Source organism: Anas acuta, chromosome 11, assembly GCF_963932015.1.
Source record: "Anas acuta chromosome 11, bAnaAcu1.1, whole genome shotgun sequence".
Taxonomy (NCBI): domain Eukaryota; kingdom Metazoa; phylum Chordata; class Aves; order Anseriformes; family Anatidae; genus Anas; species Anas acuta.
Window position 1 is genome coordinate 21,071,104 of NC_088989.1, and position 19,948 is coordinate 21,091,051.

Here is a 19,948-nt window from a genome sequence, read left to right on the forward strand (position 1 = left end):
CAGCACAGATCTGGGAGCCTTCAACACATGCAGAAGCTGAGATAAAGTTACTGAAGGGCCCAGGGATAAGCCTTTCAGGCCTCAGTTTAGGAAGGAGCCTTTTCAGAATCACAGGGGACTGCACCATTTCTGGCAATCCATAATGAAACAGATTTAACCTGAAGAGTGGGAGGTAAATCACTGTGTATAAACCTTTTAAAATTTATTTTCTATTTTCCCTAGCAGCTTTCAGTTTCCTCTCTTTAAAAGTGTCTTTTGTTTGTTTGGTTGGTTGGTTGGTTGGTTTATATAGTAATGAAACATAATTTGGAGGGGGTGTTAAAAATACTTTTGTACTCCTTAGAGAAGGAGAGGTCCAGGCCAATTCTTAGAGCTGTGACTGCCTTAGGGCTCCTGTTATAGAGATAAAATTGAGTGCTTGCAAAGGGTGCCCAGACACCAGTGGACCACCAGAGTGAATCACAGAGCACTGTAGCTGTATGTTCCCATTGTAACAGGTTACCGATCAAATGGCCTGTCATGCTTTTGCTGGTTCTAATTTTTGATGCAGTTAGGATGTAGTTTCTCAGGGTAGTTTGGGATGCAGCCCAATGTTAGAGGATCAAGCTGAAGCAGAATGAATAGTGACGTAAATGGGGTTTTCTCTTTTTTGCTTTGTTATTGTATGTAAGATTGTGATGTATTTAAAAAATGAGCCCTGGTCTAACTTGAGACACCAAATCCAGATGGGAACCCAGTCTTTAACCTTCCTATGTAGAAACTGTATAACAGTTGGGTTGTCAGTTACACTGTCTTTCCCACATAAGATTCAGATTACTACATGAAGAGTTATTTTGCTATGAAGGATGCTGAGAGCTCCTGCTTTATATACCTCAGCAACTTTCCTAAAATTTTGTGGCAGGAGTCTTGGCCTTTACAGACTATCATGAAATCTTTAAGGGGTTTGTTCAGTATGCAGCAGAACTATGAAAACTGAAGAGACAGTACTACTTATGCCAAATGAATGTAACAAGAAGCTCAAAGAATTACAGAAAATGCAGATAAAGGATTTGACACACATTTTCTTCATTTCAGCTCCGAAATGCAATGGTGAATCGGAAAACAGGGAAGTTCTCCATGGAAGTCAAAAAGACAGTGGACAAAGGGGTATAAATACTTTTCCAACTGAGCATAAAGCAAGCAGTTTCTTTTCATTTTTTTACAAGTCTTAAGATTGATTACCATAAATATGATTCACTGTGGTATATTTTTTCACTCACTGAATGTATACATTGCTTGTAATTTTTTCACTGACTAAACACAATCTTTTATACATTTCTTATAGCAAACTAACTGTTTTCCCCCTCCCCTTCTGACTTTCTTGTTCTGAATCTAGAAACGGGTATTGGTGATGACAAATGACTACTATTATACAGACATCAAGGGTACTCCATTCAGGTAGAGCTGACCGTAATAAATTGCCATTTCATCAGACTCATTGGACTTGCATTTGTACAGAACTTGTGAACTCATTAAAAACTCATCAGCAAAAAGTGACAATAAAATATCCCTGGACAATGCTGAAAATAGCTAGGAAAAGAAGCTTACCAGCATTACTTTCAGCTTTTCCAGGGATGGAAAGTTTGTGCAAGCTCACACAGACAAACTTGCCATGTTTGTCATGGCTTACGTTTCATTAAAAAAAATATTCAGTTGAAGTTTACATTGAACGAAAGGCTTTTGCAAGTACTTAGAGAGCTATAAATACTATAATCCATTTAAGTAATTACATATTGAGCCCCATTTTGATTTTTTCCACAACAAAATGTAATGTAAAATGAGATAGTATTTCATTTCCAATTTGAGGTTTGGATATTTTCTTTCTCTGAACTACCTAGAGTGTATTTGTGTAGCTAAAACTGAGCAAGTCAGCCATGTTATTTTGGCATGCATTTTAGCAAAACCAAAAAAGACAAGAAGTCTTTTTACAAAATATATTATATTATTATATAAATATACAAAATATATTATATTATTATATAAATATATTTATATATTTACAAATATAAGCATTTACAAATGCTTATATTTGAGTTAGAAATAATCCATTAATAAAATTATATTAACTGTACCTTATGCTTAAAGCATAAGGTTGTTGTAATACTCAACTGAAATTTTCTTCAATGGAACCTCTTCACAAAACTTGAGCTTTATTTTTACATAGAGAAAATATAGGCACATTTCTCTCATCTCTGATGCATGTGTTTATTCTTGTTAAAATCCACACATGGGTGGTAAAACTCAGTGTAATTTTTGTGGCAATGTCATTCTTACCCCATTTAGGAAACAGATGTTGGGCTACATGTGTGCATGCAGTGTGACTTCTGATCCTTAGGACAGAAATATAGGAAAACTGCCTTTTTCAGCATGGTCTGTATGTAGTTTAGATGGGATGAGTGTATAGCTTCAGGAAGACAGCAGGGGCAGCAATTATGAAAATATACACTGTAATGTCAAAGATGTTTACTTTCAGTCGGTTTCCAGATTGAGCTTTTGATTGCAGCATGTGTGCTCTTGGACTTGGTGCCTCTATGTGTACTTAAAGTATCAGCCCATGTATTTTCAGTCATACTGATTACTGGCAGGTTACTAACCTTGGATGAATGAATGCCAAAAGGTATTCTGTGTATGTATTCAATAGGAAGAGTCATGGATCCCTCAGCCAGTTCATTAAATTTGAATAGTCTAAATGGTAGACTGAAAACCAATGCAAAATAAGGCACTTAACTGTGGAAGTTTATGAAGCTAAAGTCAATGCAAAAATGTTGAACTAGAAAAAAATATGAGTAGCAGGAAAGGTCTGAGAGGAATCATGCTGCTGTTGCTGCATATGAAATCTTTTCCTCTCAGTAGCTCCATTGATTCTCACATTTATGTAGTTTCTCAACATCTCAGTCTGATTTACAAAAAATTGTCATCGTTGTAAGACCGTGGGCATATTTGAGGCTCAGATGAAGAAATGTCATGCTGGGTGAAGAGCAGTGAGCTTAGAGGGGCTCATTTATTAGTTTGCTGGAGAATAATGATTTACTGCACCTCTAAACAAACATAAATACAGCCAATTGTTGCAGGAACATCAAAACTGAATCAGCATTGAAACAGCTAGTTGAACAATAAATATGATCAGTGAGGACTTGGAAACAGTTTTGAAGTTAATTGGAGTACACTGGCTAGAAGTGTTAGAAATGAAAATATCTCTGAATGTCTTTTATTGTGTCACAGATTTCAAGGTCTGCTTTATTTCTCTGCACAGTTTAGGTGTGGCTCTCTCTAGAGGACATGGAAAATACTTCTTCAGAGGGAATGTAACTGTAGAAGAAGGTAAGATACTCTCTACCTCGTCACATTCCTGACACAGTAGTTTAATTGTTGATGTGGTACAGCTAAAGCTTGTATGTTTCTCTGCAGATTCCATAAGAAAATTTGATTTTATTTTATTTTTTAGATCTTCTACTTCATGGGATTTTTTCCTCATTTATAGTAAGGATAGTCTGACTGCGAGTTTTCTTTAGATAAGCATCATCTTCTGTCCTCCTCTCTCAATGTTCCAGAAAACCACTTATAGTCTAATGTTAATTATTTGTGATATTTTCTGAATGAAGTAATCACTGAGAGCACTGTAATAGCTGTGGCTTTTTTGCTCACACGCTACACATTTTTAAACATTTCAGAGCTAAAACTACCTCATCATAGTAAAAGTAATGAGGGGAAAGACCCTTCTTGCTTTATGTTTTTTTGGTTTGTTTGTTTTTGTTTTTTGGGTGAGGGTGTAAGTCTGCAAATAAAACGTGTGGAGGAGTCAACTGTTGGATGGTAATAAAGTTGTTTGGCAACAAGACCGAAATCTAAGGGTCCTGAAGATGAAGAGAGAACAGAGACATTTTGCAAAGGTGATGAGGCAAAAGGGGTCTGCAGGAGCTGCTAGCTGGCTTCAGTCTGTGCATGGTGTATGTAGGCAGTGGAGGAGCTGTGCGCTGTGAGGTGATGAAGTTTTAGGAATTGCAGAGAAGAAGTTGTTCAAGAGAGGAATATTTTCTGATATTATGGTTAAGTCTGTGTTGGTCTCTGTTTCCAATTCTCTTTCTTGTTTCATTGATGATTTTATTTTTTTAGGTCTTCATTCTTCAGCTGTATGCTTGCAACAAAAATACATTTCTATTCATGGCAGAAATGTAAAAATAAATGCTTTATATTTTATGAAGCAGTTGAATAAAAAATAAATGTCTAGGTAGAACAAGAGGACAGCAGAATTCTTGGATCTTACTTTCCAAATTGTTCCCAACATCTCCTATCTATTTTCTTTAATCTATCCATATATTTCTACCAGCCAGTCTGATATTTCCTCCTGGATGCATCACCAAAGAAGTTGATGTAGCCATAACCTTTTCTCCCACTGTTTCCTTCACTGTTCCTTTGTCACTGACACATTATTGTCCTCTCTAAGGATGATAATTGTGGTTCTAGTTTTGAATTTCCTGTTTTCCTTAACCATCATAGGTCTGTCTTTACATAGTATGTACTCTGGGGGTTAAATCCAGAGCCTGCCTTCTGAACCCTGTTTGCTTATTGTCTATTGATACATGCTTTAAAAGTTTTGAAAATTGTCAAAGTACATTTTTATTGTGCTATATAACTAATGATATAGTTCTTATTTACAAGCATCTGCATGACGTGTTAGAACAATAAACCTATTCTGAATTATTGTTAGAACAATAAACCTATTCTGAACAATCCAGTAAATTGCAGTTTGTGTTCATGGGTTGTGTGCTTCGTTTTTGGGAGGAGTTGTTTTTTAATGAAATATTTTTTAAAAGACAGAAATAAATAATTTATGCTAAACCATATATTTCTCTTTTCACAGAAAAACACTCTTCTGTGAAAAGAGAAATATATGGTTTAGCATAAAGAACTTTACTAGCCACATAGAACAAGGGAGTATGAATAAGAGGGGTTTTAACCATTGTGCATTTCTCTTTGCTCAGGTTTTCTTCTAAACTTCAAATATATCATGTGAGCAATTTGTATGAGTTAAAAAATATCAGGAATAAAAACCCCAAAACTTTTCCTTCCTTTTCATTTTTAGATCTGATTTAGTTGGTTTTTGCCAGTTTGTTAGACCCTCAAGTGTATTTGAACATAGTTTACTGTGATTTATTATATTGTGGTAATAATGCACTTTCCAAGAAGGGAAGGGTTTATGTTATGGAGTGTATGTTAATAACCATCTGTTACACAGACTGCTCCCTAAATAAACCATTATTATTCCTGTTACAGGTTTACATGATTTAGAACACCCTGATGTATCTTTAGCAGATGAATGGTAAGCCTTAAACAAAGCATGAAATTTGTGTCTGTTACTCTTCTTGGTTTCATATTGTTTGAAAACCAATTCTTTATGTTCAAAGACAAAGGTTCTGAATTGGTTCTAAAACCAATTCTTTATGTTCAAAGACAAAGATCATGCTTATAAATACTAACATTTTAATGTTTTGACAACATGTTCTCAGGTCCTATTGCAACACTGACTTGCATCCTGAACACCGTCAAATGACTCAGTTAGAAGCGATTAAAAGATACCTCACAGGAAAAGAGCCATTGCTCCAATGCAAGTATTTTGTTAAATATATATGTAGTAGACATTATCGTAGCTAAAAACTGTTATACTGCACCTTCTACAAAATAGAAAGCTATGTAATTTAACTATTGATAACTTGAGATTGGCTTGCATGGCTAATATCACTTCGCTATTTCGTTTGCTTTTGAACTTTTTTCCCAAGTATCAATAAAACTATCAATGCTTTCTGATTTTTATGGTAAACAATATGCCTGAACCAAATATTCAAGGTTCTGCTCAGATGGTGTAGTTATGCAACGTTATCATTCCATCTGGTTTCATAAATTAAACAGGATTGGTCTGAATCAAGCCTTGATTGACTCTTCTGAAGAATATACCAGCTATTTCCTGAGTGTTTTAGGGAGAATATGTATAAAATTAGCATTTCTGAACTGAAAAGCTGAATGAAAAAAGCACATGGATAAGTGTATATTTTCTCCAAGATGTTTGCAGAAACAGAGCTAGTGTGACTCAGTAGGCGTAATTGTTTTAGCCTAATTTTGTGTGCAAATGCGAGCATGAGATATATACGGGAATGGGTTACATGAATTGGAAAATGCATTTTTGTGTTTTCTAGCCAAAAATTGTTGTTTGTAATAAAACTATATATATATATATATAAACTACATTGTAATGAAACACCATGCTTAATACTGCAAAAGGTTTGAATGTACATCACAGACAAAATAGAGTTTAGCGTAAAAACAAAAATCTAGTTACCTAACCAGTAAAAACAAACAAACAACAACAACAAAAAAAGATCTCTATGCACATGTTTACTGATTTTACTATAATGTAATAGGTGACAAAGAATTGATCCAGGAAGTTCTGTTTGATGCAGTGGTGAGTGCACCAATTGAAGCTTATTGGACCAGTCTAGCATTAAATAAATCGGAGTAAGTAAACTTTGTATCAGTCATTATAATTATGGGTATCTTTTTAATAGTTATATTAAAGAACTGATGAAATACCTTACAAATTCTGATGCTTTGTCAGATTAGCAAGATTTGTTTGCATCAGTTTTCTAGTCCCTTTCTGATTATTTGCCTAAGAGTTTTAATTTTTCAACTGCATTAAAATGCATGAAAAAAATATATTAACCATTTCACTCTAACTAGCACTAATTTTGATTCAGTATTACGTGTTTATTTTATAGTATGTACATCATGATGATTAGTTTTAAGGTTACTCAAATTTTACAGTAAAACTAATGTAATTGTATACTAACCACAGCACACAGTTGTGACTTTCTAACAAACTGTTTAGAATAATTGAGGAATTTAATGTATAATTTACAAAAATTGTTTATGGAACTGGTAATTTATCTTGAAACAAATTATATACAGAAAAAATTGCCCTGGTAAAACAAACCATTTCTGTAATCCTCTTTTTTATTTTTTTTTATTTTTTTTTTTTAGTTTTCCAGAGCTAAATGTTAAGCAACAAGATGTTATATTCATTAGAGAAAACATGTTAAGATTAGTAGTTTGCATGAGATACTGTTGCTGAAAGGCAATTCTGGGAGTTATCCTGATTATATTCAAATTTAACAAAATCTATATATATGTTTAAAGTTACATGAAAAATGATACTGTCTAAAAAACATACTGAATGAGTAAAATCAGATGCAGTGAGATCTATTTCATAGAGCTAAGGATTATCCAGTGTTGTCTCAGAAGACAAAGATAGAAAATTTTTGCATGCTCATATACTCTAGGCACCAATCAATTTATATAGAAGCATAAAGTTTCTAGGAATCCTCCTACACAGTGAAATAACAACAGATCCAGTAAACACAAGGAAGACAGCTCTGGAGACATTTGATCCCCTTTCATATTCTGATTTATGCTAATTAGACAGGACACTTTGTGATAATATATCTGAAGCTCTTGTTGCCCTAACAAGTAGTATCTTTAAAGCAGCTACCTTGGTACTGTAGCTAGTAATGCAGCAACAGGGTTCAGCCTGACCTACCTGCCACATTTTTTCCTAAGGTCTAGAGGCAAATCACACACCTATAACTTGAAGTGTAGATGTACCATAGAGATGTTGAATAGAAAGGGAACTGTCTGGATTTCATGCTCATCTTCAGTCACTTGGTGCCAGTGGCTACCAAATGGTTGTTATGTACCTATGCTGACCCTTTTTTATTCTGGCTTCTGTGTCATCCCATCCCCCAGATCTTGCCAAATTTACCTTCTTTTACTTTTCAGTTGTTCTTGGTCTAAATAGCATTTCTACATTATATGTTTGCCAAAGCACATTTGACTTCAAAGTAAAACAAACAAACAAACAAAAAAAAAAAAAAACATTTTAAAACTATCTTTCTAAAAAATGTGTATACTTGTATCTTCTGTGACTGGTAACATAGCTTTATCTGTTTACTGCCTGGAAACATTATCTTTGTTTGTGTTCTGCTTTATTTCAGAAATTCTGACAAGGGAGTGGAAGTTGCCTTCCTTGGAACACGGACTGGACTATCTCGTATCAACCTGTTTGTGGGTCCAGAACAGCTTACTAATCAGTAAGTAACAAAGCTATGCTTGGCAACAATGTGTAAAAAAATGTTTATTTTAGGAAGCATATCTACTGTCTCTTCCACGGTTTTGCTCTGGTGCGCTGAAATACATAGAACAAATTAGAAGGATTTAATAGGATCCTTTAAATTCTTTCTTCAACGGGAACGATGAGCTATTGTATACCTGTATCCTATACATTTACTTTTCCCTCCATTTTCTGGAGTTAGCTTCATATCTTTATTCTTCAGAGGAGATTCAGAGGAGAGTTCAGGATATGCTACATCTGCAGATGCCAAGGGTTTTTTCATTTTTTAAAATATTTCATTTAAAAACAAATATTTCAGGGTTTTTATGTTACTGTTTTGCAAATTTTTTTTTGCTTTTGAAATCTAAGTGACAGATGTGGACTAGGATCCACGGGAAGGATAATCAAGAGATCTCATAATTCAAAACTTTCCTTTCTTGCTTCTTTGAAGATCTGATGCGGTGAAGGTAGAGGTTTCTTAGAGCAGAGAGCTATAAAATCAGGTCTGATAAATAATGCCTTTTCCAGGCAGCAGCTTGATACTGTCAGGCAAATCTATATGCATTATGCGTGTAAAAGAAATTTGTACTTGATGTTTATGATAAATTGTTTATTTAATATAAAATTGTATGATGTTTATATGACCAGAAAATATTGTTTCAGTGTGAGTAGCCTGACAGGTAAGATCAGTAGTACTACAATTTCTTACCTCTAGACAGTAAACTAGAACAATGGCATTGAGACTGTACTTGCTGTTTTTCCCCATAGGAACTTTCTTTTGTCAGTATTCCATGAGATCATTGAAGAATGAAGTATGTAGTTGTCCACTACCTCCCTTATATATTCTTTGTAAATTAGGATATTAATTACTTTTTTTTCTTAAAAACGAAGGTCACTGGCAGCAAATTACCAAACCTTCATTGCCTTTTTCACATTGCACAATTCACTGTTATTGCATTCTTCTGAGAGAGAATTTAGATTAAACATTTTTATATCTGTACAAATGTATTTAGTGGTACTTAGTTTACAATTTTTTCCATCCTTCAATACAAAAGCAATTGCAAGTCTACCTCAAATAATTATTAGGGGCTAAAGTTAACCTTTTGTTGTATGAATGGTATTAGAAAAATGTCCCAAACCGTTTTCTTTTCTGAAAGAATGAGTTTTGTTTTTTCTTGTCTTTCGAAGATAGATACTACTGTGCGGCATGCCACAAACAAGTATTTTCTTTCTCTCTTCTTTCTCAAGAGATTTCCTGACAGCTGAAGACAAGGAGAACATTTTTAATGCTGATCATTTTCCACTCTGGTACAGAAGAGCTGCTGAGCAAATACCTGGGAGCTTTGTCTATTCAATCCCATTTAGTACAGGTCTATAATTTTGTCACACTCTACATTCTGAGCCATTTATGATATTGAAAAGATACTAAGTATGTCAATATGGAGTAGGCTCTGTAGTTAATCTGAAGTGTTAATACATACATTGAAATTTGCAGCTTCTTTACTGGTCCCTTGACCAGGTTCATCTTCTGTAGGGTTCAAAGTGAACACCCAAGATGCCGTGTAACAATTATTGTTGAATATTTGCATAGGTTCAACTTACAGTCTAGTATTGTAAGCAAGTCCAACAGAACAAGTGTCAACATCACAGAGAAGCCCTGCCAGTTGTCACCTTTGTTGCCAATTTGCAGAGAAGGCATGAGTTTGATTACCCATGTCAGTGTTTTAAGCTTGTTGGGATGGGGAATTTTGAAATGCTAGTGCCTGTATATTGTATGCATACATACACTATGAGGTTTGCTGTCTTATTAACACATTTCGTGAGCACATTATTCACTCAATTATTTCAAACCAGGGGGTGAGGGTAGAAAACTGAATTTCTTTATTCTGCAGTATCTTACTTCTTCTTTTTTTTTTTTTTTTTCTTAATACATCTTGCAGAAACAGCAAACAAAAGCAATGTAGTGACAGCCAGTACAGCTATTCAACTTTTGGATGACAGAAAATCCCCAGTCGTTGCAGGTAAATTTTTTTTATTTTTTTATTTTTTGTTAGTTATTTTCAAAGCAGTATATGTTCTTCACTTCTTATGTTAGTTAGCAGGAACTTAATGTAGAAATATAATCTTACAAGAAAAAAGGAGGATGGAAAGATGCAGAGTCAACTTCATGACATATATGTTCAATTCTTAAAGAACTCTTACTGACTCCTCTCCCTAAGATCTTGATCCTTTATTAAATGAATTTATCGATTAATCTAAACTCTCTGTCAGCAAGGGAGTTTAATTTAATAGAAATAATAACCATTATCAGTGAAATATTTTTAAAAGACATGATTCTATATCATCATTAATTGGAATATATTATGTTGAGGAAAAGGAGATGTAAATGACTATCTGATGTGTAAAGATTCTATACAATCTTCAGGTTTAAAAATACTGTTCTGTAACAAATTATATTAGGTGACCAGTTTGCCTAGATTATCAGAGGTGTGATTTTATCAGAAAATATAAATTAGATAACAAAGCTCTTCAGTTTACCAGCTAAGAGTATAAAAGTACCTAAAGACTATAAAATGAAGTTTGGCAGCTACAGATTAGAGATTAAACGTACAGATTTAAAATTTAAAATACCTGATTTTTAATTGTTGGACATTGCTCAGTTAATATCAGGATGCTCTTCTGAACAGTTTTCTCTAGATACCAGTAGTTACTGAATCTGAAGTAGGAATTAAGTTAGAGAAGCCTTATGGCTTATTATACCAGAAACCAAGCCATTTTATAGAAAATTGGGTAGCTACAACATGAAGCAAGACCCATTTTCCACTCTTTTCATGTTTAAAATATGATTTAAAATGCAGTAAGATATGCTGAATACTATCCTGAAAGAGCAAGCATATGCAAGGCAATTCAGAAACCTCTAATCTGGCTTTTTACTTTTCTTTCTGTAACGTTTAGTAACTGAACTAGAGATTTTTGGGGGATATGAAGCATTTTGAAAGAATATACTTTGAAATTTTTTTCCTTCTCCCTAGTCTGTTTGCATGCTTTGGACCAAATAGTGCAAAAACTATTTTGCATGAAGCTATCAGTCAGTCACAGCCATTCAGAGAGAAAGAAGTACATGCGTTAATCTTGTCCTCTTTAAATTAATATTGTAAATGTACCATGAAATTTGTATTTTTTTCTATTACAAAATTTTCAAAGTTTCCAGCATCTACTTCAAATTTTAGGTTTTATTATAAAGTTGACAGTGTTCCTGTTAGGCAAAATGGATTTGGAGGCAGAAATTTGAGGAGTGGTAAAGGGACAAAATTTGAAGTATTTATTTGTCAGGCTTGGGAGACTAAAGTAGGATTATGGATAATGTTCTCAAATACCTGTATAAAGGTTCACATTTTGGTCAGAACATCTCATTTTAATTTGTGTCAAGTGAGTATTCCTCGTCACTATTTGGTCTGAGGAGTGGATTACAGAAAGCATCAGTGTGGGATACGCAGTCCATGTAAAATCACTTTGTTCCTGGAAGGGATTTGACTAAAAATAAAGCTGTGCCAGAATGTTGTTTATTGCAGATAACTGCAAGAGTTTAAAGCAGGAAAAGAGAAAATAGAGCATTACTATAAAATGGAAACCTGAGTTATGCCTGCCCATGGTGGGCATCCAACTCAGTCCAACTCTTATTACGAAGTCTTCACTCCTGTTTTCTTTGTAGTTTTTGGTTGATTCTATTTTTGTAGAAAGGGATCAATTATAACAGACTTTGTATGCAAATCTATTCTGTGGCTCACTGGAAGCAGGAAGAATCAACCCTTTTAATATAGGCAAAAATTCCTAATATCAGTGAGACTACAGACTGTTACTACAGAGGAGTTGAGTGTTACTGTTGCTGTTTCACCATCTGTAACTATTAAATGACAGTTCACTGTGAGAATGCAGTTCCTTACTGGGGCAAAGAAAAAAAAAAGTAAAAAAAAAAAGTAATTTGTTTTTGAAATTTCCTCCTGCCTCTTTCAACTGAGATTTTGAGTTTTTGCTTAAATGAATGCAAGTTTCTATAGAAAGTGTGAAAGAAGGAGATAAGGCTTTAATATATTTGTGGTAGCAGCATATTTATTACTGTTTTTACAGAGGTCAGTTTATTTGCAGGAGACAGAGACAATAGTACTGACAGCATGTTTTTTTGCAGTGAAAACACATTTATGCTTAAATTTGTTTGTCTTAGTGTTCTCTGTTATCATTCCACCTATACATAGCTTACATTATAACAATCAGTTTCTTCAAACTGCCCATGTTACAATATTAAGGAGAATGAAAGATGGTGGAATTTTTTTAATTATTATTCTAAACATGATCTAAAAATTGTAGAGTTTGCTCATTGTAAGAACAATAAAACTTTACCAATAAAGTGTTGTGGTGTCTGAAAAGAAGCTAGCCCTCATTGCTGTGCATATATAACTGGAACACTGTACCAAGGGAAGGGCAGTGTAGCTAAATTAGAGAGAAATGGAAATTCTCCAGTAACCTGAAGATTTCTTCTATTCAAAGTAATTCTAAACAGAAAAGAAATCTGTGTTGTTCTTAAAGGCATCTTTACAGTCATTTTTTTATCAAAGACCAGTGAGTGATTGGGAGGTGCATTCAAGTATTGCCATGTCTCTGTGAATCTACCCTGACATACTGTTTTCTGATGAAGCTGTTCTGAAGACTGCAATAATTCCTGCTTTGACACAAGGGAAAAATCAGTGCATAGGGAATCCTGTTTTCCTTCATTATTGCAAGCTTCTTGGTAGACATTTTTGTTTTCCTTCTGTGCATTAAGCATTCCTTATACAGATGGCCTAAAGATCAGCCACTCTCAGAATCTTCGCAGACCCCAAAGGGTCAGATTCTGCCGTTCTTTACCATGTTGATATAGTTATAACTTGTATGTAGTCCTTTCAAAATAATAGACTTACCGTTACTTTTCAAAATGATTAAACATGGGTAAATGCTTTCTCATTGCCATTATTTTCTGCTACCAAGCAGTAAAAGATGAGAAGAAAATGGAAAGTACTTAGATTCATACTTTTATATAGCATCTTGTCTTTCTACAGATATGTGACACACAAGGTTCTGGGGAAGCCATCCTTCAAATGCATGGCAGGTGCATTAAATTCCATGGTAGATGGTGCCATAGCATTAAATTCCATAGTACACAGTGCCACAAAAGGGAACAGTAACTGTTAGATTACTCCCCGGTCTTTGCCACAGAGTAATGTTGTGAGACCAATAGAAAGAATTTATCAGGTAAGAGATATCTTAGGAAAAAAAACATCATTATATGGCTTACAAGAATAAAAGAAATAACATTTAAAGTAATACTACTGATGCCTGCTGAAAATGCAGATCATGCCTAAGAGTTACTTTATGTATATATTATTTAAATTTAAAGATCCACTGATATATAAAAATATATTTCAGCAGGCTTTTGTAATCAGATATAAGAGGTATTAGATAATCTGAAGAAAAGACAGACTAATCCTCCTTTATTCACCAATAGTTTGATTTTTATATGCTTTTACCAAAGATCCTTATTATTCAAACATAGAATATTATATTTTATACCTGCAAACTCTTTGTCCCATGTAAAACCAGGATCCTTTCCCTTTCCAGTATTTAACTTTTCAGAACTGATTATTTTTCTAGACAGTCCCTGTACAGGTTCAATGTTCTTGTCTCCAAATCCTAGAGGAGATAAATATTTGCAATTGTTCTTACCTACCACCCTCATTGTTCTAATTTTAGTATCATTTAAGAAAAAAAAAATGTTATAACCAGAAATTAAATTATTCCATGTTATATATCCCCAAACAAGAGGCTAAAACCTTTCAGGTATTTTGAGTGACCTTGAATTTTGAAGATTTAGGTTCTCCTTTCTGTTTCCCCATCCATAAGATTGATGAAATCTTTACCATATCTTCTTTCAGGACTAATTCATTAAAAATGGCATGTTATTTTGAATGCTTCTACTCTGGCCACAGGAAAGTGACCCCGAAAACCCTGCTGTTTAAGCTATTTCAAACAGTGCCTTGAAGAAAGGAAAGACCTAAAATCTCATATTACATTTAAAATACAAGTCTGTCTTTCTGAGGCTGGTCACACTTCAGTTTTTTAATCTTTCCTGTTTGAATCAGCCTCTGTAGAATGGCAATTTGAAAGAAAAATTGGTGAATATATGAGTTTTCCAGTAACTTTGCGTTATCTAGGTATACAAGTGTTATCTGAGTATACAAGATCGTTTTATACTGTCACGGAGGAAAATGTGTGCATTGTATGTGGAACTAACTGCCTTATATTAAAAACAAACAAACAAACAAAAACCTTCATTGCCCTTCTTTTATGTGTGTTAGTAATCATTATAAATGCTACTTTGAAACACGAGGATTTCTTGAAGTGAATTAGAATGAAGTTCTTATGCATATCTCTCTTTGATCCAGATCCAGCATGTGCTTTGAAAAAATAACTTCCAATAATTTAATTCAAAGTAGTGAAGTACTTATATTTCTAGGAATGGCAGGTATTTTAAAAGTTTCTCAAATAGTTAAGTAAGTTATTGTTACAACAGCATAGAGTTAAATATATCTATTTTAAATCTCCGTACAGCTTGTTTTTTTTTTTTCTTTTTTCTTTTTTCTTTTTTGTCATATGTATTGCTTCGGTATTACTATATTATTAAAAACATACAAGCAAATGTCACTGTCATACAGGGTCTGTAAAATTTATGACACCATCTATGAAACTGCATTTTAGCATTAAGGCCTAAGGGAAAATGAATATGTCCTCATAATGACATATCAACCAAATTTTTGAAGCGTTCTAAAATACATGTTTTCCTTGTCAGGCAAGACAGTGGTTTAGTTAATCTTTACTCCACATTGTGAGCCACAGAAGTAATTCAGCAGTAGTGTTTAGTAAATCCCTCAAAATGCTTTGCATGCTTTGGTGAAAAACCACTAGTTTATGTTTTTCCAGAGTTTTTTGTTCATTTTGAATATTATCTGTGTATTCATAAATTTAATATTGGTATATAGTCTATTATTTTCATTGGAATGTATATTTGCACAGCCTAGTAACTGACAGACTTAGATTAGGAGTCAAGACTTAGGAAACAGGATTTGTAGGTAATGCATGAGGACAGGTAGGCTCCTCTAAAAAATGATTTGGAGCAAGTGATAAAATCCTGACTCTTGTCCTTGACTTAACAGCAAATCTGAATTCAGATGGTACACTCAATTCGTACACTTGCCTTCATTTGTGTTGGTTCTCTATTCATTTTACCATACAGAATTATTGTTTGGAATTATTAATGTGGATCTTTAAGGTATTTCTCTGCTAGTGTTGCCTTGAGAATATAACCTCATTAATGTAATTCTTGGGCTTTCCTTAGAACTTGTTCTCAAAGAATCTAGGGTACTGATGGATGAATGAAGTGAGTATCCCAACATGTACAGTATACACATATATAGTAAATTCCACAGAGCATTCTCCTCTTCATTTCTGCACCTCTGCTTTGATATTGGTGGGTTTTGTTTGTTTTTGAGTACTATGTAATTTTGATGGGTGGGAAGAGCTTAAATACATGAATTGATCTTGAGATATACTAGAAATCAAATTTTATTTATTTATTTATTTATTTTTCTAAATAATTCTGCTGGCAAAATAAAACATTGATTGCAGAACAAGACAGCAGATAAGATGTCAGGTCCTTTTTAAAAATTCAAATACTGTGGAAGTATAAATTTCAAAAATACTTTGAGTGATTCTCTGCAATTATGTAGTATATGAATGCATTAATCCCAGTTTGAGTACTGTGAAATAATTGATTTATTTCCTCCCAGTAGACTACATTTCCAAACATTAATAATTTTCTTTTTCTTCTCTTCTTGTTTGTTGTGTCTTGAAATGAGCTTGGTAATTTTATGCAGAAAGTCAAATGTGTAGTGTAAATAGCCCTAAAATCTGGGGAATCTCTCAGTAATCAGAAACGGTAACTGAAGCTTTTACTGGAGATAGTTATGAACTATGTAGCCATTGGTTTGCTTATGATGGGTTTCTACTTCCTATTCCTTCTCCCCTGTTGTGGCTTGCTTCCACATCCAGATGTTTGATGTTGCTGCCTGTCTCATCTGGGGAGCATACAGTCATTTTTCAGGTAAAATAAGCCCAGGAAGTACCAAGACCCTTCATGATTATTAGCACTATGACACTTTTCAGCCAAGTTCGAATATCAAAGTTGTAAAAGTTGGCATACTTTCTGGATGCTTAACTAAAGCCTGCATGTCTTTGTCTTCTGGCCAGCAAAGATAGATGGTTATTAGTAGGTAACAGTTGGCCTTTTTTTTGTTAAGGCTGTTAATGATAGATAAACTGTGCATAATGTCACTAAATGTTCTACTTTTATATTCAAGAAGAGGGATCCTAATTTTGATTAGACATTACATTACTAGGGAATAATGAGACTGAATTTTGATTGTTTTTTCAAGCTTTGGATGGAAAGGCACATATGGCAAGCAAGTACATTTCAGTTTAAGCTTTGTTTCTTTCAATATAATTTCTAAGGACAATTTCTGTAAAAAATGTTGGCATATTAAAGTTTTTTAATCTCTTTTCTAATTTGAAATTTTAAAGGCCATTTTTTCTGAAAACAGAGTAATACAGTGAGCCTCGTTGTGAAAGACAGGAATAAAACAATACGTTTACATTCTCTGTCTTTGCAAATACCTTGCAGAGTAGAATGCCCTGATATTTTCCTTAATTTTGTGGGAAGGAGTGTTTTACACTGAGATTAGGAAAAAATATTGTACATTGTATAATACTCGTTAGGTTTCTGGAAAACCAACAAAGCCTTCTCAGCAACCTTTATCTGAAATATAAATCTGTGCAGACAACTTATTTCAGCAGCAGATGTCCATTGCTAAGCTTTACAAATTAAGGGGCTTCTGTGAGGAATCACTAGATCCAGTCTTCCACTTGTTACAGTCAACAACTGCTAAGGGCAGCAAACTGTGCCTTTTATCTCTATTTTTCAGTAGTTGAACATTGTTTCCTTTACTGAAAATAAATAATTTTGCATATATTAGTTTAAGTAATTAAGTAAATGCTTTTCTCTTTTGCCTGCCTGTTGTTTTCTTGTCATCATAAATAACTGAAATTTATTAACTACAAACAATTGTAAATTTGTATACTCTTAACAGAGTTAAATGAGACATTTCCCTCTTTTTTTTTTTTTTTCTTTTCTTAAAATCAATTTAGAAAGTATAAATCAGACTTGGCATGAATTGGCTTGCTGTACTCCTTTAGCAGAATGAACAAGTGGAAATACAATATACTTTGATTTCTGGCAGAACTCCATATCAATTTACAGCCTTATGTGTGCATGAAAATCCCCAAAGCATCTTAAATTTGACTTGAAAAGAGTTCCTTTAAATGTTGTTGTGCCCTTCCTTATCTCTTTTTCACTTTCGTACAGTAAGAAAAATCAAAAGGATCAAAAGGTTTTTTTGTTTGTTTGTTTGTTTTTTAATAGGACTGTTCTTTAAAGACTGATACTGGTTATTACTACCAAGGAAATATTTAATCAAACTATATTTTTACTTTGCTTGAGGACATCGGAGATATGAACTTACTTGTAATGGAAGTTGCATTGCTGTATCTAAGCCTATTATAAGACAGTGGGTAAAATCTCCATGGAGGCTGGAGGTTTATTAACTTTTATTTTAGGATCTGAACTCTGAATGGAGCTGTGTTCATTTTAGGTGGTCACCATAGGAAGACATCGTGATTTGGCTTCTCTCTGACTCATTTTTTTTTCCTATGGACAGTAAGATCCTATCCTGAAGTATTTCAGTATTCTCTGTCTGCAAAACTGTATTTTGCTTTGCAAAATGTTGTCCTGCTAAATGGATACAAGAGTAGAAAATGTAGATCTCCACACCTGAACGACTTAGCTCTGAAAAGAGATTGTTCATTAAAATTTAGAAAATATTTCAAAAGAAAAAAAAAAAGTATCAAATTCACTTCAGAGATAGTTCAGAGATACATCATCAAGAGATTTGGAAAGCCTGAATATAAGTATTCTAATAGATTCTGTCCTGATAATGTCTTAGATGAAGGTAATGTGCCTGGTGTAGGATACCACATTTAAAATATAATAAAAACCAAAAAGGTTCCAGGGAATGCAGGGGGTGAAAAAAGTTTGGAAAATATGGCCTCATAGGAAATTTTGGAACAGCTTGGGTTTTTTAGTCCAGGACAGAGAGGAATGAGGACAGCCTATAATAAGAAGTACTTAACTGTTACGAGAGAGGGAGGGAGGGAAGATTATTTGTTTTTAAATTAATTGTTTTCAGTGTCTGCTAGATTTACATTAAGACTGAGATGCTTAATTTTGTCTGGAAGTGAAAGTAACTGCAGATGCAGGAATAAGCTTTAAAATTTAGGTTTCAATTATTACTAAGTAGATAAGAGCAAGGGTTACATGACTCCTGCCATATAGCCCATTACTCAGTTGAGGCTGTTATTAGAATAGCTTGCTCTGGGAACCCATCCATTGGAAGGAAATCAGAGGTCTCTGAATGCCATGTCACAGCTTCCTTTTGCCCTTTTGGAGTGTTACTCAGGTGCTGTCCTCAAGTTTCTGGCCTATAAAACCCACCAACAATATTTTCATCAAAGCAGGTTTAGGATAGATGCTGAGAAAAAAAAAACAAACCTGCAGACTACAAGCACAGTTGATTTCTTCATCAGCTGCCTAAACACGTCTTTAATCCATGTCACTGGAGAGGTTTAAAAACACCTTAGAAAAATGTCTGTCACAAATAGTCCAGATATACTTCATGTAGTCTCAGAAAGGGTAGGTGGAGTAGCTGATCTCTCTTAGTTGTCTTTAAACTATTATTTCTATCAAGTATTTGAAAAATACTTCTGCATGTTCAAAATAATCTTTCTGACCTAAATTTATGTTGCTCTGTTTTGGCTTTGATTTCCTCTGACGGCAAAACTGTACTGCAGAAAGGGCAGATCCTTGAACGAATTCAGTTGAATGTTTTCTCTGTGAGAACTAGAACATGTAAACATGGAGCTATATTATCCTTCCTGCTGAAGGGCAGCATTCTGATTAGGGCTGCATCTGGAGACCTGAAATTTTCAAAATGGAGCAGTTGTGTGGATTTAGGATTAAGAAGCTTCAGAAATGTCTGTAGCAGGCATGTATACTGCTAGGAGAATGGGTAATGTCTCTTCATATATGCTACCTATGCTTATCTCAGTGCTTGTACCTGCAACATATTCCTTCCTCTTCCTGTGATGTCTCAGCTCTCTTCCTTCTTCCCTAGTAAGTACTTTAAAAATGAAATGTGATGCCTAACAAGGCACTTCCTGTTTTCTAAACTACATAATGGATGTAATGTTTATTTATTGTCTCCTAGGGCAGATTGGCAAGTGGAATGTATTCAGAAATGTTTTAAAAAATGTTCTAAGTTATCACTGGCAGTGTATGGACTGCCCAGTTCTAAAAATGGCTATGAATTGTATTTTGGAATACATATCAGATAATCTAAGATCTCAAAATCTCTTCATTTATAGCTATTTTGTATTTTTCTTTGCAGAAAGCTCTATTGTGTTGGGTAGTGACTTGGCTTGACACCATAAGTCGTATATTGTACTAATATTACCTCAAGAGCTAGTCATGAAGAATGGAATACTTGGAAAGGG

At 34.0% G+C, this 19,948-nt stretch overlaps 1 protein-coding gene across 18 annotated transcripts in view; it reads left to right on the forward strand.

Annotated features, from left to right (window-relative positions):
- CACNA2D3 (calcium voltage-gated channel auxiliary subunit alpha2delta 3) overlaps positions 1-19,948 on the forward strand; it is a 463,864-nt gene that overhangs the window by 365,508 nt on the left and 78,408 nt on the right. For all 18 annotated transcript variants that reach the window (XR_011100159.1, XR_011100160.1, XR_011100162.1 and 15 more), the window contains 9 exons: positions 1,075-1,146; positions 1,376-1,437; positions 3,293-3,360; positions 5,314-5,359; positions 5,547-5,644; positions 6,456-6,549; positions 8,082-8,177; positions 9,446-9,567; positions 10,138-10,218. Coding sequence is in view for 14 of the 18 variants with exons in the window: in XM_068694140.1 (XP_068550241.1) it covers positions 1,075-1,146; positions 1,376-1,437; positions 3,293-3,360; positions 5,314-5,359; positions 5,547-5,644; positions 6,456-6,549; positions 8,082-8,177; positions 9,446-9,567; positions 10,138-10,218 (739 nt within the window). In the remaining 4 variants the exon portion in view is untranslated. The remainder of the gene's footprint in view (positions 1-1,074; positions 1,147-1,375; positions 1,438-3,292; positions 3,361-5,313; positions 5,360-5,546; positions 5,645-6,455; positions 6,550-8,081; positions 8,178-9,445; positions 9,568-10,137; positions 10,219-19,948) is intronic.